This window comes from Acanthaster planci, linkage group LG05, assembly GCF_054643075.1.
Source record: "Acanthaster planci isolate LZ-2023a linkage group LG05, COTS_SCS, whole genome shotgun sequence".
Taxonomy (NCBI): Eukaryota; Metazoa; Echinodermata; class Asteroidea; order Valvatida; family Acanthasteridae; genus Acanthaster; species Acanthaster planci.
This window is the reverse complement of record NC_141781.1, coordinates 11,641,979-11,663,526: the sequence shown is the minus strand read 5'-3', so window position 1 is coordinate 11,663,526 and position 21,548 is coordinate 11,641,979. Positions and strand designations below refer to the sequence as shown.

At 42.9% G+C, this 21,548-nt stretch overlaps 1 protein-coding gene across 1 annotated transcript; it reads right to left on the bottom strand.

Moving 5' to 3' along the window:
• Positions 1–2,865: 2,865 nt before the first annotated feature.
• On the bottom strand, positions 2,866–21,363 carry mau2 (MAU2 sister chromatid cohesion factor). Its single transcript, XM_022239820.2, has 16 exons — positions 21,050–21,363; positions 20,868–20,885; positions 18,497–18,562; positions 17,180–17,275; positions 16,276–16,398; positions 15,073–15,228; positions 14,746–14,821; positions 13,783–13,856; positions 12,975–13,169; positions 11,554–11,697; positions 11,071–11,154; positions 10,097–10,221; positions 9,009–9,120; positions 8,003–8,093; positions 7,455–7,582; positions 2,866–6,931 (listed from the first exon to the last, which is right to left on the bottom strand). Exons 1-16 carry the CDS (start codon positions 21,284–21,286, stop codon positions 6,866–6,868), a joined length of 1,791 nt encoding a protein of 596 aa, XP_022095512.1. The 5' UTR covers positions 21,287–21,363; the 3' UTR covers positions 2,866–6,865.
• Between the last annotated feature and the right edge of the window lie 185 nt (positions 21,364–21,548).

Genomic DNA, 21,548 nt, shown 5'->3' with positions numbered 1-21,548 from the left:
TATTATTACTATCTTAAGGTGAAATATGGTTTGTAACCTTGTGACCCTTTAACCTGACTTTCTCAGAACCATCACAAGACAGAGAGACGGCACCTCAAGTTACAAGATCACCTAAAGGCAGTCTGAAACCGACTGCAAACCTGTTTGGTAGCCCGGCAACGAGAGAATCGTGACCCCGAGAGGGATCAAGCGCTTTCCTTTTGCACGCATCCGTCTGAATTCGTGGAAAAGAAAAAGAGTTGCTGTCGCAGTGGTGTTAAAAACGAAATCGATCAAAGTCGGCACCTCTGACTTGCATGTTGACCGCATGTCTTAGAAAAACTAGAGCATCTCCTGCCCTTTGAGACGAAATTTTTGCCGCACAAGTTGACCAAAAGAAGTAATTTATTAAGACAACGGAGAAATGCTGAAGTTTTTTTCATCTTACCATTTCGAGGTACTTCGTCGTCTTTTGGTTTACATGCGAATACAAATTTGCATGTTTATGAGCAAAAATGTGTGTCATTATCAGGACAAAAACCTCAAAAGTTACGGCTATTTCTACTCCAACATTGTCAGCATTGGGTACCAGTATATCATATTTGCTGCCAGAAATTCTTTTTCTTTCTTGACATTTTTTTTTAATAAAGCATAATTTTCTTTAAAACTATTTTCAATGAGAACATTTTGCATTTGCTATCTGAACAAGAAACCCTTAAGATGAAGCGTCTTGTCAGAATGACATCACAACACTCACGTCCAAAACATCCATCCTTAATATTTTCCAATATTTTCAGTTTTGCAATTCCTAATGAGACCAGTGTGAAGTGAAAAACGAGGACATCAGCTGATCCGAGGGAAAGTTGCATACTTGAACCGTACAGGTTGCACTGGTTTTTTTTCAACATTTAACACCGTACGCAATACGTCGTTCGGCCGAATGATAGGCTTTTCACTACTAGTCCAAGTTCAATTTTGTTTGCCGTGCTACTTCACGATTACAGCATTGGTCATTTATGAAATCAAATCAAATCATATCTCAGATCAAGTATAGCTTCTCCGGGAATAGGCTAAGGTTTGCAGAAAATTTCTTGAAAGGCCAATGTCCGAAATGTTCGGGCAATTATTTTGACATCACTTTAAAACTAAAATGTATTAAAGATGTTTCTATCCCAGTGCTTTCAGAAAAGAGAGGTATCCAAAATTATTATTCCTTTGCTACATGTATAATTATTATGTATAAAGATGTGTTCAAACTTTTCAAGAGAAACTCACAAAATTTGCAGGAACATTAAAGTATGTAATGTAATGCTCCATGATTTTGTAGAAAATTACGGTATACAAGTTCTTGCGTTCACCTGCACATTAATCAAGCATGCTCAGGGAACGTTCTTGTCACTCGCGGGTATACGTCAATCATCTTTCAGTGACAGGGTATGCAATTTACCCACTGGGTATCATCGAAAAGTATGTTCTTGAAAGCGTGCCCTGAGGCTGAGTTCGGGCGGCTTGTTCTCGTATGTTCAAGAACAGCTCGATTTATTGTTCGTTAGTCGACTGCTGGGAACGTACGACCAGTTGTTGCATGGAACATGGCGGCATCCATGTACGTACTTTCAAAGTAAACTTGGAAGGCTGGGCTGAATTCTTTTCTATTTAAAAAGGAACACTCAATTTTTTTTTTGCTATGGAAATTGATAAATGTTAATTTTGTAAAACTTCCCATTGTCTCCGGCTTGGTGAGCCATCTCGCTATCTTTTGCGACTGTTCAAAAATCAAAATCTCACGAGTTTTTCCGTGTGTTTCTGTAAAACCCTAACGACGAGGTGGTGTGTGATCCTGTCCCGGGAACAGTGTTCTTGGGTTGCGTTCCCGCCGTTCGAGCGCGAGAACAAGACACTCGTGTTAAGAACAGGCCGGCCGAACTCGACCTGAGAGGCTACGTCACACGAAATTATTGCAAAGATGCGGCAGACGAACTTGCTGAAGACGTTGTCAATAACTGTGAAGTATCGTACATTGGCAAACTGAAATCTTGTTGCACAAAGTCGAAACTGGATTCTAGTAAATAATCAAAAGATGGAATCTCACTACAGCATCATTCTTGTTTTCTGCAATGATGAACATACTCCAAAATCTGGAACATGTATAAAATGTCCGTCAGTTGAGTTGCAGAGTGCGTTACAATAGCGTTCTTTATTTCCAAGAGCTCTGGAAGCGTCCACGTAAAAGAATAGCAATGTTCTGCTTTATGTCCCCTGAATTTTGGCATAAATAGCCCTACAGTGCGCCCGGCCCGCTCAGATTTAGAATGGACAGGGCCCTTGGAAACCGTACGACGGTATTGCCAAAGATTTCCCGGCAAGAGACCACGGGTATACATGTATACATGTACGACATCGCTGCATTATCTGAAGTCATTTACCCGCAAATAAGCATGCTTAATTTGAAGTGCTCTGGTTAATTAGTGATCATTATTATTACTCCAACGTGCATAGCGCATGACCAATTTAATAGAAGGCACTCCAAACAAGTGGGGGCAAGGTGAACACTTTTCGCTGGTATCTGACCTTTTTCTGTTATGTACACATGGATACTTTTCTTCGAACGCGCAAAGCTTAATCAGACTCCCGGTATCCGCATAAGCCACACTGACATCGTCAACGACCAATGGCAGTCGGACACAAAATGGTGGATTTTTACCAACGCACAAAGCTTGATTGGAATTCTGTTGTCCACATCATCCGCACAGATGGCTGCGTCAAACAATGACAGTTGGACACAAAATGGTGTCCGCTGTACCATTTCAGTGTTAAAAAAATCAAAACACAAAAACCATAAACTCCAAGTCCCAACTGACAAATAGTATGATAAAGTTGTGGGAATTGCTTTGATATTCAGGTTTTGAGTTTTATTCGAATATTCAGGCTCGTTAAAAACTCCCAATATACATGTACAACTATACAGGCTGTCCCTAGTTAGCGGCAATCGTGCGAGATAATTTCCTTCTTAATCTGATTTTAGTACAAATCCTGCACAGTTAAATTAAAAAGTCTTTGATTTATACTTATTTACAAAACTGATAAATACAAAACAGTTTTCCGATACATCAGGGAAAAACACGTAACACAAGCTCGGTCTAAGAAAATGGCGTGTGGCACGAGTCCGAACTCAAGGGTTTGACCAAAAATACACTGGAGATTGGGATGACGGTCAAATTCAACCACGTGTCACCAAACTCTGATAACACGCACAGCCGGCCATACACGCGTATCTTCATGGAAAATGCGGCTTGTCTGATCCGTTGAGAGACACCAGTCAAAAGTTACGGTAACTGACAGACACACAACTCTTTTTCCGCAAAGTATGTCACAATGTACGTGAGGTAAACTGGTTGAATGACGTGGTTTTTGTGTTTCCTTTTTTTTGAAAGGTCCGGTTCATCTGCCATTCCGCTTTTGCTCACACACGTCGTATACCTTCACGAAACGCAAAAACCTCTACCTGCTAGTGTTAACGACCCGTAAGAGCATGTTGTGTACAACGCGGTCAATCGGTTAGAACAAACACTTTCGCTGCGAATTGGACTGTCTAAGGGCCGGTTCATACTACAGGCAAACTCGAAAGCAAAGCAAATTTGACTTCACGAAAGATTTGCAGCAAAATTTCGCCCAAGTTATTGTGTTCATCACTGGCGAATTCGGAGCGCTATTATTTGATCTGACGTCATGAATTCGTGTTTTTTGTGTTCCTTTCGCGCCAAGTATGAACTAGCCTCAGCGTGTTGTAGATTTGAATTCGAATGAAATCGCGAAAGGGGAAATATACAGTAGTGCCAAATATGAAGGCCCGAATGACCAGTGTGCCTATATATCAGTTGAATGCCACGGATTGTCTCTCAAAAGGACTTATTCATCAGCGAATAGTAAAACCTGACGTTTTTTTCTCTGTTACTTTGTCGGTGGGCTCAAACGAAAAACAAAAATGCTTTTTGAAAGTTGATCATTTCTTTCCTAACTAACCATTTTTTTTTCAGTGGCCATCAGGAATTCCTATGAATACATTTTACTTTCGACGCGGTGTGCTATGACACATGAACAGTGTGGCTGTGCAAGGAAAAGAAACAATGCATACGGTAAATAAAACAAACTTCCACTCAGAAATACTGACGTAACAGAAAGTATCGGTCGACTAACTTGGACAAATCTGACTTCGTTAGAAATCTGTACTAAAATGCAACAACCACTAAAAAAGATGTAAAACTAAACGCTCGCAGACACCAGTTTGTGAAAGATAGTATCTCAAAGAAAAAAAAGATAATGTACAGTATTTACAGCAATTTACAAGAAAAGATGGCGCAGGATATTTCTCGTATCCCGTGACACCATTTGGTATTACCACGGCAATAAGTTAAAAAGGTAATGAGACAAATAATACACAAGTTTTTATATAAAAGATACATACATACATGTTTAGCTATCTACCACTCAATATAAGTCGCTGTTCCCCTTCATATCAATTTTAATCTCTTTACAATTTCAGCCCCGTGAGAAAATAACAAGGCTTCTTGAAGTTTCACTTGGATAATTTTCCTTATAATAAAAAAATTCTTTCTTCACTCTCGTTTACGGTATACACAACATCGAGGAAATATCCCAACATGCCCGACTGTACACAAATTGTAGCGAAGCACAAAGGATTTTTAGTCACGTGATCTTTGACGGCCAGCGTTCAATTTACACAGATGTGCGCAATAAACGCGCGCACCTTCTTAGTCTGCCAACATTCTGGCGTACAAGAAACTGCCAGTAGAAATACACAGAGTCAAAAATGCACGCGCCTCCATGGACATGGTACGCTTCCTGGTTAGCCTTTGCCAGTCATGTTGCGTCACGTGAAAAAACCCTACGTGTTTGAGTTAACAAATGATGGCTTTTGAAGGGATAATATGCGACACTACAAAAGAAAATTACGATAGAACCGTTTGACTTTTACTACCGAATCCAGTGAAATAAGAGTTTCTGAACAGTATCCCAAGAAGTTCTCACAAAGTTTAATTTGTTTTTGAGCCCATTTGTCTGTACACCATGTGTTTCCTTTCAGAGTGTCTTTTCCCTATGCGACTGCCATCCAACCATCTCCCTCATGGAGAACCATCTCCCTCATGGAGAACCATCTCCCTCAGGGAGAGCCATCTCTCTCAGGGAAAAACTCTCTCTCAGGGAGAACCATCTCTCTCAGGGAGAACCATCTCTCTCAGGGAGAACCATCTCTCCCCGGGAAAACCATCTCTCTCTCAGGGAGAACCATCTCTCTCAAAGAGAACCATCTCTCCCTGGGGGAACCATCTCTCCCTCAGGGAGAACCATCTCTCCCTCAGGGAGAACCATCTCTCCCTCAGGGAAAACCATCTCTCTCTTAGGGAGATGATTCCGGATATAGGACTCTCCAGTACACTGCCACAAAATTCTACCATGAATAATAATGACTGCAATTGTCAACCCTCAATTTCAGGATGGTTAAACTCAAGATCAGCGCAAGATTCCAGAGATATTCTGTGGGAGTGCCTGGACTAGTCACTCTAGCCCAGATCCGAAGTGTTCACTGCTACAGACATTCTGAGAACTGGCCAATGCTTGCCAACAGAGGGCGCCATACTGATAGTTTATCTCAGGACAATTTTGCCCAAACCAGTCAGTAAATTTCAACGACAAACTGACGAGATTGCCAATACGAGGTTCTCGGGGGTAAAATGTAGGCGCTTGGGGGGAATACTTATCTGTTTTCCATAACACATACCATTTGATGATTCACCAAATGTCAGGAATTCACGTAATCCCTTATTTTCAAACTGAAATATGTCCCTGAACAACTACTCACTGGAGCGAGAAAAAAAAACATGGAAAGAGTGGTATTTGAGGCAATTCCATTATCCTGTAGCAGATGTCTCAAACACAAATGGGTACATCTTATAACACGCACTTGGAACGTCATGAAAAAATACCAGCTAAGATTTGTCAAAAATATTTTCCACACTTCACAAATGCATCTAAATTGGCTATGCTTGCTATGCAAGTCCGAATTACAATGGGAGGAAAAAATAATGGAGAAGTCTTCCTGGTGAGGAACTCGAAAACTGACTTCGCACAAATCTGGGGGTGTCTAGCCAGAGATAAAAGGCAGATTGTTGGGGGTGTCACGTGACAATGGGAGACTTTGAGATGCTGGTGGCAGAAGACATAACAGTCCTTTTTCACAGTGCTGCGCGTGCTCAGAACTATGCACGCATGCTCAGAACCATGGGCACCTGCTCAGAACTGCTGCACGGGACCGGTATGTTTGCTGCCATCAAGCATCTCAAAGTTTCCCATTACATGTAAACCGACTACCATTAGCTCTTACACAGAAACGCTTGACAAGAAATGAAGAGAGACACGGTTATCAACCAGGTCTGTTCCACAGGACGTACTGAAGAGCATCTTATTTCGGAGTCATTCAGTAAGGAAGGGGGAAAAACGGACTGCCGGTCAAAAGATTCTTATACAAGTGCAAGGGGAGATTGAAAAATAGGGGGGGGGTACAGACAAGTTCCCCAGTTGGAATTCTGCTGGACTTCTAAAGACAACCTATATTTTCTCTTCTAGCAAATCTTCTTGTTCCCTTTTTTTAAAAACTGTATCAAAACATTTCAGATTCTTTCTGGTTTTTATTAGAGAGACTACGGGAAGAAAATGCAGTCGAAAAAAGGAAAGTGAAAAAGAAGTAAAAGTTTCTTATCTTGAGAAGAATTGGCACACTTGTCGGATATTTTTGTCTGTTTTTTTTTCCCTTTTTTTTTTTCAAACGGCAAAGGGTTGGGTGTGTGTTGCAGAGCAGAGGCGAGTGCTATAAGATACTGGAACTAGCTCCATCCCCCTGAAGTAAATGGATCGGGCACGGGCCTTCTGTCCACTGTGGGGAAATGAGACAGGTAAAATGTAGACAGTTAATATCAATCACTGATAGGGCCGAGTCAATTCCAATAATTCACTGTTCGAATATTTGACCTTTGAGTTTGATTGAATATCTGAATATTGGTCTTACCTAGCGGTGGATTGTTGAACAGACCATATACAAAATCAGTTGCAATAACGTACACAATTCTACATTATAATCACTATGATAGCTTCTCACATCTAGGAGTATCTTCAGCCACGATTTAGCAAGATTTAAGAGACGAACAATACTTCTTGCTCTGTTGACAATTTCTATTCCATTTAAATTGTTTAATGAACAATTTACTTTTTGCATCAGATTTTATTTAACTTGCAAATGGCTTAATGGTGAGGGTGGAGCCAAGGTACTGCCACTTCAATTAGGATGACATACGTCCCCGTGACACAAAGAATTGGTTTACTGCACACTGGAGGGTACTGATGGACTCGGGGCAGGCCTCCTAGCTCATTGTTCTGAGAAATCTGGGGTTAACACCCACCTGTATAAGGTTGTGCTCTGTCTGCTGAGATGATTGGAAGTGGTCTTTGAGGAGCTGTTGTGAGAAGGAGGTGTGCATCTGGTAGCCGTCTCTCTCCCGCACCGGGTCGCCCTCCAAGTGATACAAATCTGAGGGTGGGGGAAAAGACGGGGCCCAGTGATAGCGCCTGCGACTTGAAACAAGCAACGGCTTGACTACACTTCCCCGTGCCTTACAAGAATGGACTGACCTTCAGCAACTTGTCAGAAATACTCCATGATTGGCTATTACACAACCAGGTTTTGGAGCCTTAAGGGGACGTCTGGCACAGAAGACTGTTTGATACAGCAGTCTACTATAGGGCACACAGGCCATTGAGGAACGTGGCCTGGCCCTCTAAATAGCGCCCTCTGCACTTGGTACACCCCTACTATTGTGTCATGTCATGTGTCACATACTTAACTGCCTGCGTGCTCAGCAGTGTGCACTTGTGTTCACACCGGCAGCCTGCACGACAGCGCTCCAGCACCAGCACCGGTGATGCAAATTAAACAAGTTTATCCACTCACCTCTGAGCAGGGCCGATGCCCACAGTTGAACGTGCACGTCTGGGATTTTTTCAGCGAGTTGCATGGCTGGTAAGACCATATTCATGCTTTCCTGGAATGAGCATTCCAAGACAAGACGTATTTGAGTTTGCTCACAAAAAACAAAAAGGCGGAGTTGCAAACCGAGACGCCAATATAACCGAGAACCCAAATACGTGAAGTTGACATACATGTACGTTCCAGTTTTCAAAATCTATTCCTACTGTTGCAAAATTTATGTAACAGTGAGACTCACGTTAGCAAAGCCACTTTTGAGTAACAGGCTTCTGAAAGAATTTTGCTCCGGGTAAATCAATGGGAACTGTTAACATTGTTCGATCATTTTCATCAGGGTGACAAAAACGACAGAAACGTCAAAACACAGACCTAATCTTGGTCTTTCTCATGCAAAGCGAAACAAAATGACGGGGGAAAAAATGGCCTTATGACTCATTTTCACAGAGCGGGTCACGAATCTCCAACACAATTTTTGAAAGTGCTCACACACACTTGTAACATCGCTGAATGGGGGAAAAAACACGTAGCAGGCATGTGAATGTCGTCCAGGAGCAGTAAGACCATGTCTATAGTGCCTGGCTATGGCTAGCAATAACAAAGTACTCTATGAGGCTAGCGGCTTGAGCCATTTCTCATAGACATGCGTATTATAGAAAGCCATGGCCAAGTCATTTGGCTACAGCCACACGTGTTCCAGCATTGAGATTAGAGGAACATAAACTACCATAGGTTTTGAGGGGCCCCTGCAACGTAGGGTCTATGGGATACGTCTTTGCCGACAGGTGCCCCTTAAAGCACCCATTTTTTGTCCTCTCATGGCAAAATATGTCACTTTCCAGATTAATCATACTGATGAAAAGATCATGAAATCAGGAACACTCCTGACAAATCTCAACCCTACATGTACGGCGTCTAAAAACACAACTGCTTCATCGATACGTCAGACATTGACTCTCTGTGATCTACCCACCCTTGTGCTTCCTAAGGAGAGGAATATGTGGCCCAGTAGCACCAGTGAGCAGGCAGTTAATCTATTCAAGTCCTCTTCGTTGGACATCTTTAACGTTTCCCTCAGGTATCTCCTGGGTTAGGACGTAACAAGGATAAAACATTGACATTATCCAGGCTAAAAACACATCTTTATATAAAAAAGGGGCTGTTTCTTAGAAGCCAAGGATGTGTTTAGCCAATGGCAATTCCCAAACCTTCAGTGAATGATAACTAAACCACTTCCAAATGGCAGTATTTGGGGCCAAAAAAAGACTTGTGTAAAGGGTGAAATATATCGGCCACCTTTTAAAAATCAAACATCCCACAGATTGACTTTTTGGAGAGTCACCTGTGCAATATTTCCCACTGCAACCTCGTATAATAAACTCTCAGAGGTTCCATCACTTTTACAATATTTGCTTCTATTGCAGTGGCCAAGTTGAAGTTCAACTTCCACAACGTGTGTGAACAAAACAAACGGGGTACTGGATGCGCATACAAGTTTGCCGCCACGCACTCAGGGAACACTCTACGATTTGACCCGTCAACCACCACTAATTGCCAGATTGCCCTCTGGCATAAACCAAGGCTTTGGATGCTGCTAAACAGCGCCACCAGTGACAGAAAATAAATTCTACCTATTAATATCTATTTCCCAACAAAGCTAATACTTCAAACCTCGGGAGAAAATGATTATGACCCCCCCGCCCGCCTCAAATATCCTTCAGGATGTTATACTTAGCCAGAAAGCTAAGAAATGACGGTCTAAAAATTTTGTCAATTATCTTTCTCAGAGGCGTCTGTTTTATTTGCACCCACAAAATGAAACACACAAAAAAGTACATCCCATTTCACTCTCTTCTGTTCAACCTGGCCAAAACTTGCCGTTCCACCCGGCCACTCAGCCCACCAGTTCTTCGCGTCCACAAAGCAAGGGATAAACCAATTGCTCCGCATGCAGGAAAGCAGCTGCATCTTTGACGCTGGGACTACTAAGTGTCAGGAAGCCGCTGGACAACTAAGGGGACCTACTGTGATGAACCAAAAGTCGGCCCGACGCTGACTTACTTTGCCTCGTTGTACCTCGCTTGAAAAAACGCCTGCAGACCCTGGACATAGTAGGACGCCGCTCTGAGACTGTGTGAGTTTGTGGGTAACACCTCTGGGTTGATCCGTTCTAATAACGTTAATAACTGGACAAGGAGAGCACAAAATAGACACGAATGAAATAGAAATGCGATGGATGGTTGGCTGTCGAGGCCATGTCTAGGGTTAAGCAAGAGCAGTGTATGTAGAAAGTTACGACAACTTCAGATTAGAAGCCATTTTGATTCCGAAGTCAACAAGCGCGTTTATGCAGGAAGTGAACAATCACCCCTCTCTGATCGGTCACGTGTCATGTCACATCGAAGTACATGTACCAATCATTTATTGCCATTTCCTGACAAATTTCTACAACCCCAGGGGCAACAACCCATCATTTTGGAAACACAGTGGCACTGTACACCACTCCACGCAGAACTTCACCTGCCAACTCTTTCTGTGTGTGGCTCTGGGTTAGGCTGGAACCATTACAACTGCTTTTAATGTCACCAGACCATGTTGCACGACCAGCATGTGGAGGACCCTCTTAACCACAACAACGTATTACATTAATGGGAAGCGATTTTTTTCTTTTTTTTCAAAGACAAAGTAACAATAGGGTTGAAAATGCAAAAGTTACACGAAATTATATTTTGGTTGCAATGTTATGATTTTGAAAGCTGTCATTCAATTGCACGAAAATATTTAAATATGTGAAGGGTTCTGTGAGGCACTGAAAAGAAGCCGCATGATTATAAAAAACATTATAAAGAACAGATTCAGCGCTGCCATGGAAATAACAATAAAAACAAATCCACACTGCCCTATGAATCAGAGTACCTGTGTCCCTGAGCAAGACACTTGATCACATTTAAAGCTAGTTATGGAAAATCACTCATTTCCGGCCTGCGTAAAGACTGAACCAGCTCTGATGGTAATAGAAACAGTTGTCCACTAACCTCCTGTTGCCTATTGCCAGACCTGAGGTAAACTATTGCCAGATTGAGGGATGCAAACTGCCACAATTCTGTTTGCGTTGTACTCTGCAGAGACGATAAAAGGAAACTGCTTCATGAATTTCTCTGATTGGTTTAACACAATGGACTAGTCACGGCATACTGCAAGTCGCCGTGTTGCCTTTGTCTGAAAACAAAGCCGTGTGACTTCCTGCAACACAACTGGAGACCAAGTAGCCGGCGACATCCATTTTTTTTTCAAACATTCCCAGAAAGTACAAAACGTTCTGTGCTGATCATAATAGATAGGCGAAGGTACATATTGTTTCGACCTCCTGTGACCTGTAAACTGTTCGTACAGTAAATCCAAATTGCCATACACTTGAGGTTCATTCAACACATCACCCCAAAGATTCCCATTGAAAACACCGAAGCTCAGGATACCACAAGACACGGGACCGATATGGGCCAATCGAGTTTACTCACCGCCAGAGCTGCAGTGAACTGCGCCTCTGCGCTCTCCATGCAATTCATGGACATTGAGTAGAGCCCCAGTAACGTGTGAAGCTGGGCTCCGTGTGTCGAAAGTAGCCGTGGGTTCTGTGAACACACCTGGCATGCTTGTGAGATCTGCAACAAGACAAGTTTCACACTTTTAAAAGACCAACAAAAATCAGTTGGTTCCATTTGAAGTTTTATCCAATGGCTTGACTGCCACTTTATTTTTCAACTGTTTTTTTTGCCACGAGTACCCCGTCTCCTCCATAAAAAAGTCCACAAAAGAAATCAGCATGTCAGACTTATCAAACTAGATTCTCTAAATACTTGCAAGAGACCCTCGATTATTCACCCTAACCAATCTGAATCCAACAAGCATATGCATAATTACGATGGTCCCTAGGGGGTTAGAGTTTAATGATGAAAGAGTCAGAATGCTACAAGAGAACCTTTCACAGGTACCTTTTTAAGTCTTCCTGAATCCAGTGCTTTTTATTTTTAGCTTAGCAAAATTCCAACAAAATTGAAAGAGCCTTTCAGTGCTCAATCTTCCAGAATGATACCCAACAAGTGGCAGGAAATGTTGAGGTTGACAGATGAACTTAGCGAGCAAACAAGCAAAAGTTGTAGACTTTAAAACCTGCTCGGGGTTCGGTTAAAGATCAAAGCATTGTGACGCCGAGTTTCAACAGTGTTCAGAAAAAAAGTACCCTGTAACCTCTTTTCTCTGCACCAACGATTCATTCACTGAACTCCCAAGCAGCACATCTGTTACAGTTCAACCTGCACCTACTAGTAACTGTGTGGCCTAGTAGTCAGGGTTTGTTAATTCCCGATGCTAGGGTCAGGGGTTCGAGTCAAGCAGCCGGGCATACACTGTCAATCTGGGCAAGTCATTTTACACCCACTTGTCTCTCTCCACCCAGGAGAATCAATGCCTACCTATGACAGTGAAAAACAGCCATTGTGTTTGATTTACTAATTTTTTTTGGTGAAATAGAAGCATTGAGCTGTCTACTCTCCAGGCAGCTGAGGTGGTTTTGGGAATACATCTGGGCCCAGTGAGCGGGGACAATAGTGATGCAGCGCCGGACCATCAGTGACCATGGATGTGTGGGCTTTACGAGCCCCGAGATGGACTAAGAGGAGACACCATTTTCCTAGCAACGGAGGCTCCTTCGGCGGGAACTGTACAGGTTCACGAACATTCACGACTGGTTCACGAACGACTATGAAATGCAAGCATTATCACAAAAGGAACACTTCCCATCAACATGGCTCTTGTCAAGTAATGGCGGGGGTGCTTCTGCTCAAGCCAGATAAATAAAGATGATTATCGCGGTTAGATTCTTGAGAAAGACTGGCTTTTTTGGAGATGATTTTTTTTCCCCAGCCTCTTGCGTTCTCACCTCTTGTACGGCCAGCGACTTCTGGCCCATGACCAGACGGCACATGATGATGTGCTCCAGCAGCATGAGCTGGAAGGCCGACAGGATGGAATGGGAGTCCAGGATCTTCAGCTTCTCGATCTGCAGCAGGGCCTTGTCGGTGTACTTCTGGGCCTTGTCCATGTAGCCCGCTTGCATCGAGTGCATCACCGTGACCTGAGGGGGGAGGGGTCGGGAGGTTTGAAAACATTCAATTGATTCCTTGCTACTGGGTCTCAGTGGGGAAAAGTGGACAGCGTGGTGTGAGCGGGTACAAGGGCTCTGGTGAATTATAGGCATGTGCCCAATTTATGGAGTATTCAGAATATTTGCTTAGCAGTTTTCAGATTTCACATTCCAAAACTGTGGTTGGTCTCAACTCCTCCGGAAATGAGAAAGAGATTCATGACTTCTTCCGTTGTACAAGTGGCATGATACTTCATGTATGTGTTACACGTCGGTGACTCACTGTTAGTCATCAGATACATGTTCACCTAGTTTTGGGCTAAAGGTTAGCCGGAATTTACTGCACTTGAAGTTAGAATTGAAAGCCCTTGTTATCCCACCACAAATGTATCGTCTTTCAAATTCATTGGGTATTTGAATACTGTATCAAATTCAGAGTCAAATATTCTTGTATGTGAATCTTTAAACCTGTACAGTACTACAGTGTGTGAGACGCATCATGCATATGCATTACTACAGGCAAGAGATTGCACTCTGACCTACGTCTGAGCTGTGGTGGTCTCGATTACAAGACTTCTCAAACATGACTGAAGATTGTACTCACCAGATACACTAACACACACATGTGCTCCTTTGGTAACCAGTGAAACAGGTCTGCTGGATTACTTGAGATGGGTTCTGCAATGAGACAAAAATGAGACACATGGCAAAAACTGAAATTTTCCACAAGGCAATATGGTGCCAACCAACCCACACACCGAGTCCGAGTAGAGCTAGAGCCAGCTTCAGATTTTGGAGACAACATGGCGGTTCGTTATATGTACTGCAGAGTGTGCGGCTACTGTCTACCAACTGCCCACATGCACCGGCGCATACACCTGCCACTTTCCAACAATAGTGACCCTCATGCCACAACTCTCTCTACACCCGGGCTCTGATTCCGAGTTAAAGCCTCAATCTGGCCGCTTCTGAAGCAACTGGCTGCGGCTGGGCGTAGCACACATCTCTATGGGAAGCAGCTGCAGCCGTCAGCTAGTGGCTTCCATCGAGGCACGCTGTCTCCACTCACAGCGGTAACTTTTGTACATTGCCTATTTCTTGCTCAATAACAGGGTCTGGTAATAAGCCAATGTGTCCTTTGATCAGATGCCGACACGTTGATGTGTCTACACGAGCGTGAACTGGTACTGCATGCAGCACGTACATGCCCCTGAGAGTCAGGATACAAGGCAGGAAGCATTGTTAAGATAAGAAGTAATGATACACTCCAGCAGATTTGAGGGCACCAGCTGCGCCCACGTAGACATGTTCAAGAGGGCTCCTGACATACGTGTCTTCAGCCAGCAGTGACACCAACGCTACCAGCACCGGGCTATAAACACATCGAATCCAATTCCCAATGTTATAGATTTATGTAAAAAGGGGGCTTGTAAATTTTAAACAAACAATAAGTGCCTGTCCATATGTGTTTCTGTCTGCCCTCTGGACGGGTGGACGGGTGGCTATATGAGACACCCCCTTCGCACCTCAAACTGAGACAATAACCCACCAATTTCAAAGGGCTCACCGTCATCTGAATGCAGCATGGTTATCGTCTGTATGGACTGCTGGAGGTTCTTCAGTGCCGTCTTCACACTTTTTACCTGGAACGGAGGAATAAAAAGCATTACTGACAGCAAAACTACAGAAATGAACTGATCTCTACAGCTCATGAAGGGCGAACAACCTCACTTGGATTTGAATCTCGTCGGCTGGAGCTCTTCAACTTTCCGTACATTTCCCATTTAAATCTGCTGTCACACCAAGAACTGGCATACATGTAACTTTGTGGTGCAACTGAAGAAGAGCTTTGCTTTAAAAAAAAAAAAATTGCGAGACAGAGAGAGGGACTTACCTGGCCAGCCATGAGGTAATGGCAGACTTGTAAGACTAGGAAATAAACCTTGAGGGACTCCTTGTTGGTGGCACTGCCGGTGTAGTTGTCAATGATGGACCCGCACATCGACAGCACAGGGTGCACCTCCGCATATTTCTTGTCTATCAACATCAGCTACAATCCAACATACAAGAGTGTATGGCTTTACTGATTGTCTCCTTCGGATATATTTTTTTGGGGGGGAGGGGTCAAGTTGATACTATCCATCCCCGGCAGTCGGGCAAAGCTACAAGAGCTGACCCTGCTTTTACACAATTAATAGGCAAGGTGAAATGATACGCACTGAAACCTTTTAAAATGCGTTCCTCTGGTTTACTGCTGACAAAATACTCCACTTTACAACACTTTGCAGACCTTAAATACGTATGCCCTCACTTCCAGCCCCATTGTATTTTCCTACAAAACATCCTGACGAAAGAACAGCCACTTCTGTTACTGGAGAAGTCTGCCACATGCAACGCAAGGCAAATCATGCAGCAAGATAAACACTAGCCTTGGCATTATCCATATTACCCCCTAGGCTCTTGCAGTAAGGAGCATGCTGAACCTGACAAACTCCAACAGATACATGTACTTGTCTATGCACTTGTACATGCAGGTCACTGTACCAAACCTGATAAACTCCATCAAAGTGCTCCGTTGGAGTTTGAGTGATATGGTTCGGATGGGTCTATGCAGTATAGGATGACTTGCACTAATATACCAAACCTGATCAAGTATGGTCCAACACTCATGACACTTGGTACAGCAAGCCACACACTGCACACAGTGATCCCTTCACGTCCCAACTCATACAAAATCCAACACGAACACCCCGGGTCTTTGATACCAAGTCCAACACAATTCAACAAGAAGTAAATTGGGTATGGTTACAAACTTGCCAAAACCTGGCAAAACCTGCTGTTGGAGTTTGATGGATACTGGGCAGTTAGGGTTCCATGCATGCAGTTCCCTGCTCTACACGGGGGAGGGAAGTCCTGTGCTAGCCAGGTGATATATATAGTCTTGTGACATCTTAAGGGATCTTAACTACGACACCACTTTTGGCTCGATGCTTTTGGGCAAGTCAGTGATGCCGACCCCTAAAATGATGAAAAACTTTTCACAGATATTGGACAGTACTGAATTATTGTAGTTTTTCCAAATTAATGACCAACTCACCATTCCTTTACTGAGAAGAAAAAGCGCCCTCGTGTACTCGGAGCTGGCGACCACCGCATAGTCTGCCCCGACGCCGAGAAGCTCGCACGCCGAGATGAAATCCTTCTCGTGCGTGTGGATTTGCTGCACGCGTCAAAGAGAATGCATGGAAGAATGAAAGAAACGCGAGTCCGTAAATATACAACTTCACACAGTGAAAACTTTCTTATTTTTTCAAAGTCCGGAACTGAAGGCACAATTTGTTGCTGCCATGAAAGAACAAGATAACTGCACTATGAGGTGAGGTTGGGGAATAGAGAGAGATCCACCTGAGAGGCAGGTGGAACGTATAATAATGACACTTAAGCACCATGATCTTCTTTGGGAATCTGAAAGAGAGAGGATGAATGAGTCCTCTCGCAAATAGCGACACGTATGATTGTGTAAATCTTGCACTTGGTACAGAAAAGTACGCAAAGCACTCTTGGTAGGCAAAGAACGGAAAAGCAGCTACATGTAAGCCCGCATGACTAAACCTCTACAAAAACAAAATAAAATAGAATTCGGCAACGAAAAATCCTGAAATATGGCAAAATGACACCCTGGAGAACTAGTGAATATACTGTATCCTGTATGCCACAAGGATGAAGAGGCTGCATGTCATTTTGTATCGCCGCTGCACTTGTCAAATTTTTTTTTCTTCACAAGTGTAATCAGGGTAAGTAATTCCATTATAATGGGAGCCTTATCGACGTTGTGCACATGATGATTATAACTGGATGCAGGCAATGTGCACTTTTCGTATGTGCAACTGCCAGGGGAAAAGGGACATGATTTGCACCCAGCCATAAAGGGGGAGCAACATGGGAATTATGCCACACCGCCGTTGCGGTCACCACTGATCAAAGAGGATGTGATGGCTTACCGCTAACTGGAACAGGAGAAGGCAATGCCAGTACGCCGACTGCTGCGAAATACCGATGGCTTTGCGTAGAATTTGTTTGGCGAGATGTAATTGGTTCTGTTGAGTAAACCAGGGGGAAAAAAATAAACCATATTCATTGATTGTCAATACAACAATGTTACCATTCTCAGGTTTGCTGCTTTGCTTAATTAATGAGACAAAATGAAACCAGCATGCCCCAACAAGAAAATGCATGTAGATTTAACAGACAGGCTTTATTTAGGCCAAACAGAGCACTTTTTATGTTTGAACAAGCCCAACTTCTGGATTCGTTCCCCAGGAGAAGCAGATCCGAAAACCAGTTTTTTTTTCTTCAGATTTTCAGGACAAGTGATACACGTAACTCTTAACAAAGAAGCCTTTAGTAAGCTCTGTGTCGGCTACCATGCAAAATAACTGGCTTTAGTGTATTGATGAGGGTTTCCAGGATGATTGTTTACTGTTACCGTGACCTTCCAGAGTGTCAGCACATTATGACCATGCCTGGATTTAACTTTGAGTTTACAATATGTAATGGAAATTGATGCTAAATAAAAACTGAAGTCTTTAACAATAAATCTGCCCTTTTGCTTCAACGACCACATCCAGAAGTCAAAGCAAACGAATCACTGTCTTTGACATTCACGTATTAGAAATGCTCCCAAAGATTAACATCACAGGTACCAAGAAACTACAGTGTTTAAAGGGACAACTTTTTGTTGTCAGATCCCAAACCTGGCCCCAAATTCTGTGCCCAATTGAGTCTGGTGATCCAAGTCACGGTCATGCCCAATTACATTGTAAGTCTGGTGACCCAAGTAAGGTTGTGTCCAAATCACTTGGCTATGACAGGAACAACACACTCCAATGGAAGTTCAAGTCACCAGAGAGCGAGTTCATGCTCTTCCCATAGATGCACATGCTGTTTCTGATCGTATTCAAGTGATCTGGATTGGCCAGAGTGGGAATCTGAATTTGGAGCTAATTGGGCATCCATTTGTATTTGGCTGCTAAACGGAAACAACATCGCACCCAGGTCATTGACACAATGATTTCACATCAAGAAAAGGGGAAAACAACGTAGCTTTTCACACTCTTTTTCAAGAAGCAATTATCCAACACAATTGGTTATTTTTTGGGGGGAGGGGTTCTGAAGTGTACAGTGAAAAGGCAAATGATATTGTTCACCTTGAACTCAGTCTGCTCAAAACAACACAAACATTTCCTCAGAGAAGAATGTAAATTCATCTGCAATGGGTATTTGCCATTGGTGTGCAGGAACAAAAAAATTATTCTTACTTGTTTTTCATGTATCCTCGCTAACTGGCTTGCTGCTTCAAATTTGACATCATCGAATGATGGAATCTGCGGTGAATTCTCGTCAAGGAAATCGTGAGAGATCAAGATTTGAATGGATACCATCCATATCCACTCTGGAGTAAAAGCGTCCACTATATTTTCTTCTTACCAGATGCATTTCCATGACAGGACACAAGTTAACAGCACTCACATGCTCGGCAACCAGTGACATGAGAGCAGGGGCTTTACAAGGCAACACGCATGCCGAACACGGCCATGAAATTTGTTCTGTTTGCTGGTGTTGGGTCCTACCCCACCCTTGGTAAGCGGTATAGAAAACTTACCCAATGGGCATGAACACTGCACACAATGGTTGTGAAGCCTCCAAGTCCTTTGACTAAAACAAAACAGACATGCTTCCCGTTCACTGCCAGCAGAAAAATGGTCCCTTGTCATCAGTGAAAAAGGTAATAACATGCCCGCGCTGATTTGCTGAAAGGCATGTCCAAGTTTCAATTGATTGCCAGTTCAATATATTGCAATTTATTAATTCAATTGTCGTGTGGGAGGAGGGAGGGAACAGTACACGGATGGCAAGTCAACATGACAACGGACGATTCTACAAGATAGCTCAAAGAAAAATTCTGAAAAATTTTTACTGAGGCTAGCATAGAAAGGCTGTTAGGAATCTGGATATTTCCTCCTGGGGTATGGACAACGAAAATTAAGAGCATGTCAAAAGGAGAGGGCGTAAAGTTTACAAGCTATGCTTTGAACCGAAAACATGTTTCATCGACAAATTACGCCAAGTTTTCACATTCTAAAAGGTCTGATTTCAGACAAAATGTCAGCCGGATCTCATGTCTGAACAAGGCCTGCTTATTATGGATCCCTTGTGTATTCGGGATTTCATTAGTGTCAATATAAGCGGGAGGCATGGTTGAATGAGATCAATGCACTGACTTGACATGCGCATTCATTAATAATACATGGAAATGAAAGCACTTCATCTGCAAAGCGACGGCACTGAACGCTTTTCCGAGACGCAAGACGAGCCACATGGAATGTTCCTGCAGCATGGACAAGATGGCTTTCCCACAAATTGAAACATTTGAGCTGCAAATCACTTGATAATGTATCTGCATATTATCACCACACATGAAAAGGCAACTTAGTCGCAAAGGCCCCCAAAACACACATCTTACAAGCATCTCACAACATCATCCGTTCTCAGATTGAGAATCTACCGTTATTTTGCTTGTTGAAATTTTCTCCACAGCACCATCTTTGGAAAGCACAAATATTCAACGACAGACTTAAGCAATAGAGGGGTAGACAGTGATAAACGTAATAATAGGAAGAGCAAAAGTCATGAATTTAAGGTTTTTAATTTCCTAAAATGGGAAAAAAAAATAAATGGATAAAGTAGTCTCTAACCTTCCTGACAAGCCACTTACACAGAGGAGAATTTGACATCTGAAAGGTATGATCCCTGCATGTTGTTAGTTTACAAATGAATCTGCTAATCAGACAACTTGGGATAATTTGGCAGTGCAGTCAAGCAAGGCAAAGACTTTAGAATACTCAATCATTATTTCTGTTCACTCCACGCTCAATGGTGGAATGGTAGATATCATTGAAAGAGTTCCATATCCGGCGACCACTTATCGTCCTTAAATATGACTTAAAACTACATAGAGTGTAAAAATTTGACGAACAAACACTAATTCAGGAAGGACATATTTTCAAGTTTTCTTGAAAAATAATCGGTCTTTTTCTGTCAATGCCCATTAATTTTGTGCACAAGGTCTGAGGTGGTGGCAAATATGGAACTCTGTCCGATATTTTCACATTTGAAATTATTTCCTGGAAATGTTAACGGTTGGGGTCAACCTTGAATCAATCAGTTGTTAAAACTTTTGACAGATTTTGACAAAGTTTTCTAAATTCATCCGTCTTCAACTTTTACCATATTGAATGGGCAGACCTGACTAACAGGTATTGTCAACACGGTCAAAGACCCAAGTTATATTTAAAACCATATAGGTTCTTGTGAAGAAAAAGACAGAAGAGCTGGAAATGGTGGAACATCTTGAAAAAGCTAATCCTGTGGGAAGAAATACAGTGCTTTTATTGTACAATACTTGGCCTTTTCAAGCGGACAAAACAGCTCATTTAGTATGAGCAGACATGAGTATATCACTGCTTGATCGGGTGCCTAGCTAGCTATCAACAACATAATAGTACTGATTACATGGACACGCATGCGTGCTGACCCCTATCTGACATCATGCATTACACACATACATGTACACTATCCGTACTAGCGGCATATATGCACACACGCTCACTAATGAATGGAAAAGGATACACTCTGCGATATGGCCCACTGCAATTTGGGGAGGAAATAAACGAGAAAAAGAACCATTAGTTAGCAGCCTTAACGAGACATTTCTAATAAGAAACCATCATTCTACTGTGTGCGCAAATATCACGGGTTTGAACAGCGTATTTAGGGGTTACAGGGGTAAACAAATTTTAATTCCTACTCACTGCTTTTTCCAAATGCGTCCGCGCCAGGTCGACGTTCTTCGTATGCGTGAACAATAAGCTGCCTAGCTGGACGTGCGTTCTCGCCTCGATCCTCGACGGCGGTTTGAAGTGAAAAATGGACTGTAAACAGTGGATACAGTGCTTGATTTTGGGCGGGCTGGCCGTCCTGAAACTCTCCGCCATCCCTAGAAGAGCCAGGTACCACGAATCCGTGGGTATCGGCGGGGCAGACGCCATTTTCGGGGTCGTAACTTGGGCCTTCCCGCTGGTGGATTTTTTTCTACTCGGCTCGCGATTTACGATTTTTCTGTCTGATGAAGGACGCCAAAAACGACATAGCGCCCTCTCGTGAAATCTTGCGGTTGGGTATCAGGCCAGTGGTTTCGTATCATGCATGACGTGTCGCTGATGTCAGGGTTTTTTATTGTTTTAATTTCAGTTGGGTGTGGTCTATGTACTTACATTGGCTATCTTGTCGTTAACACTTTTCAGATATCGA

Coding starts and splice junctions, on each gene's coding strand:
- mau2 (XM_022239820.2), bottom strand. CDS start 21,286: ATGGCGTCTGCCCCGCCGATACCCACGGATTCGTGGTACCTGGCTCTT. Junction 15,229..16,275: donor TTCTTCTCAGTAAAGGAATG/GTGAGTTGGTCA, acceptor GTTGGATTGTAG/CTGATGTTGATAGACAAGAA. Junction 9,121..10,096: donor GCGAGGTACAACGAGGCAAA/GTAAGTCAGCGT, acceptor GTCCTAACCCAG/GAGATACCTGAGGGAAACGT.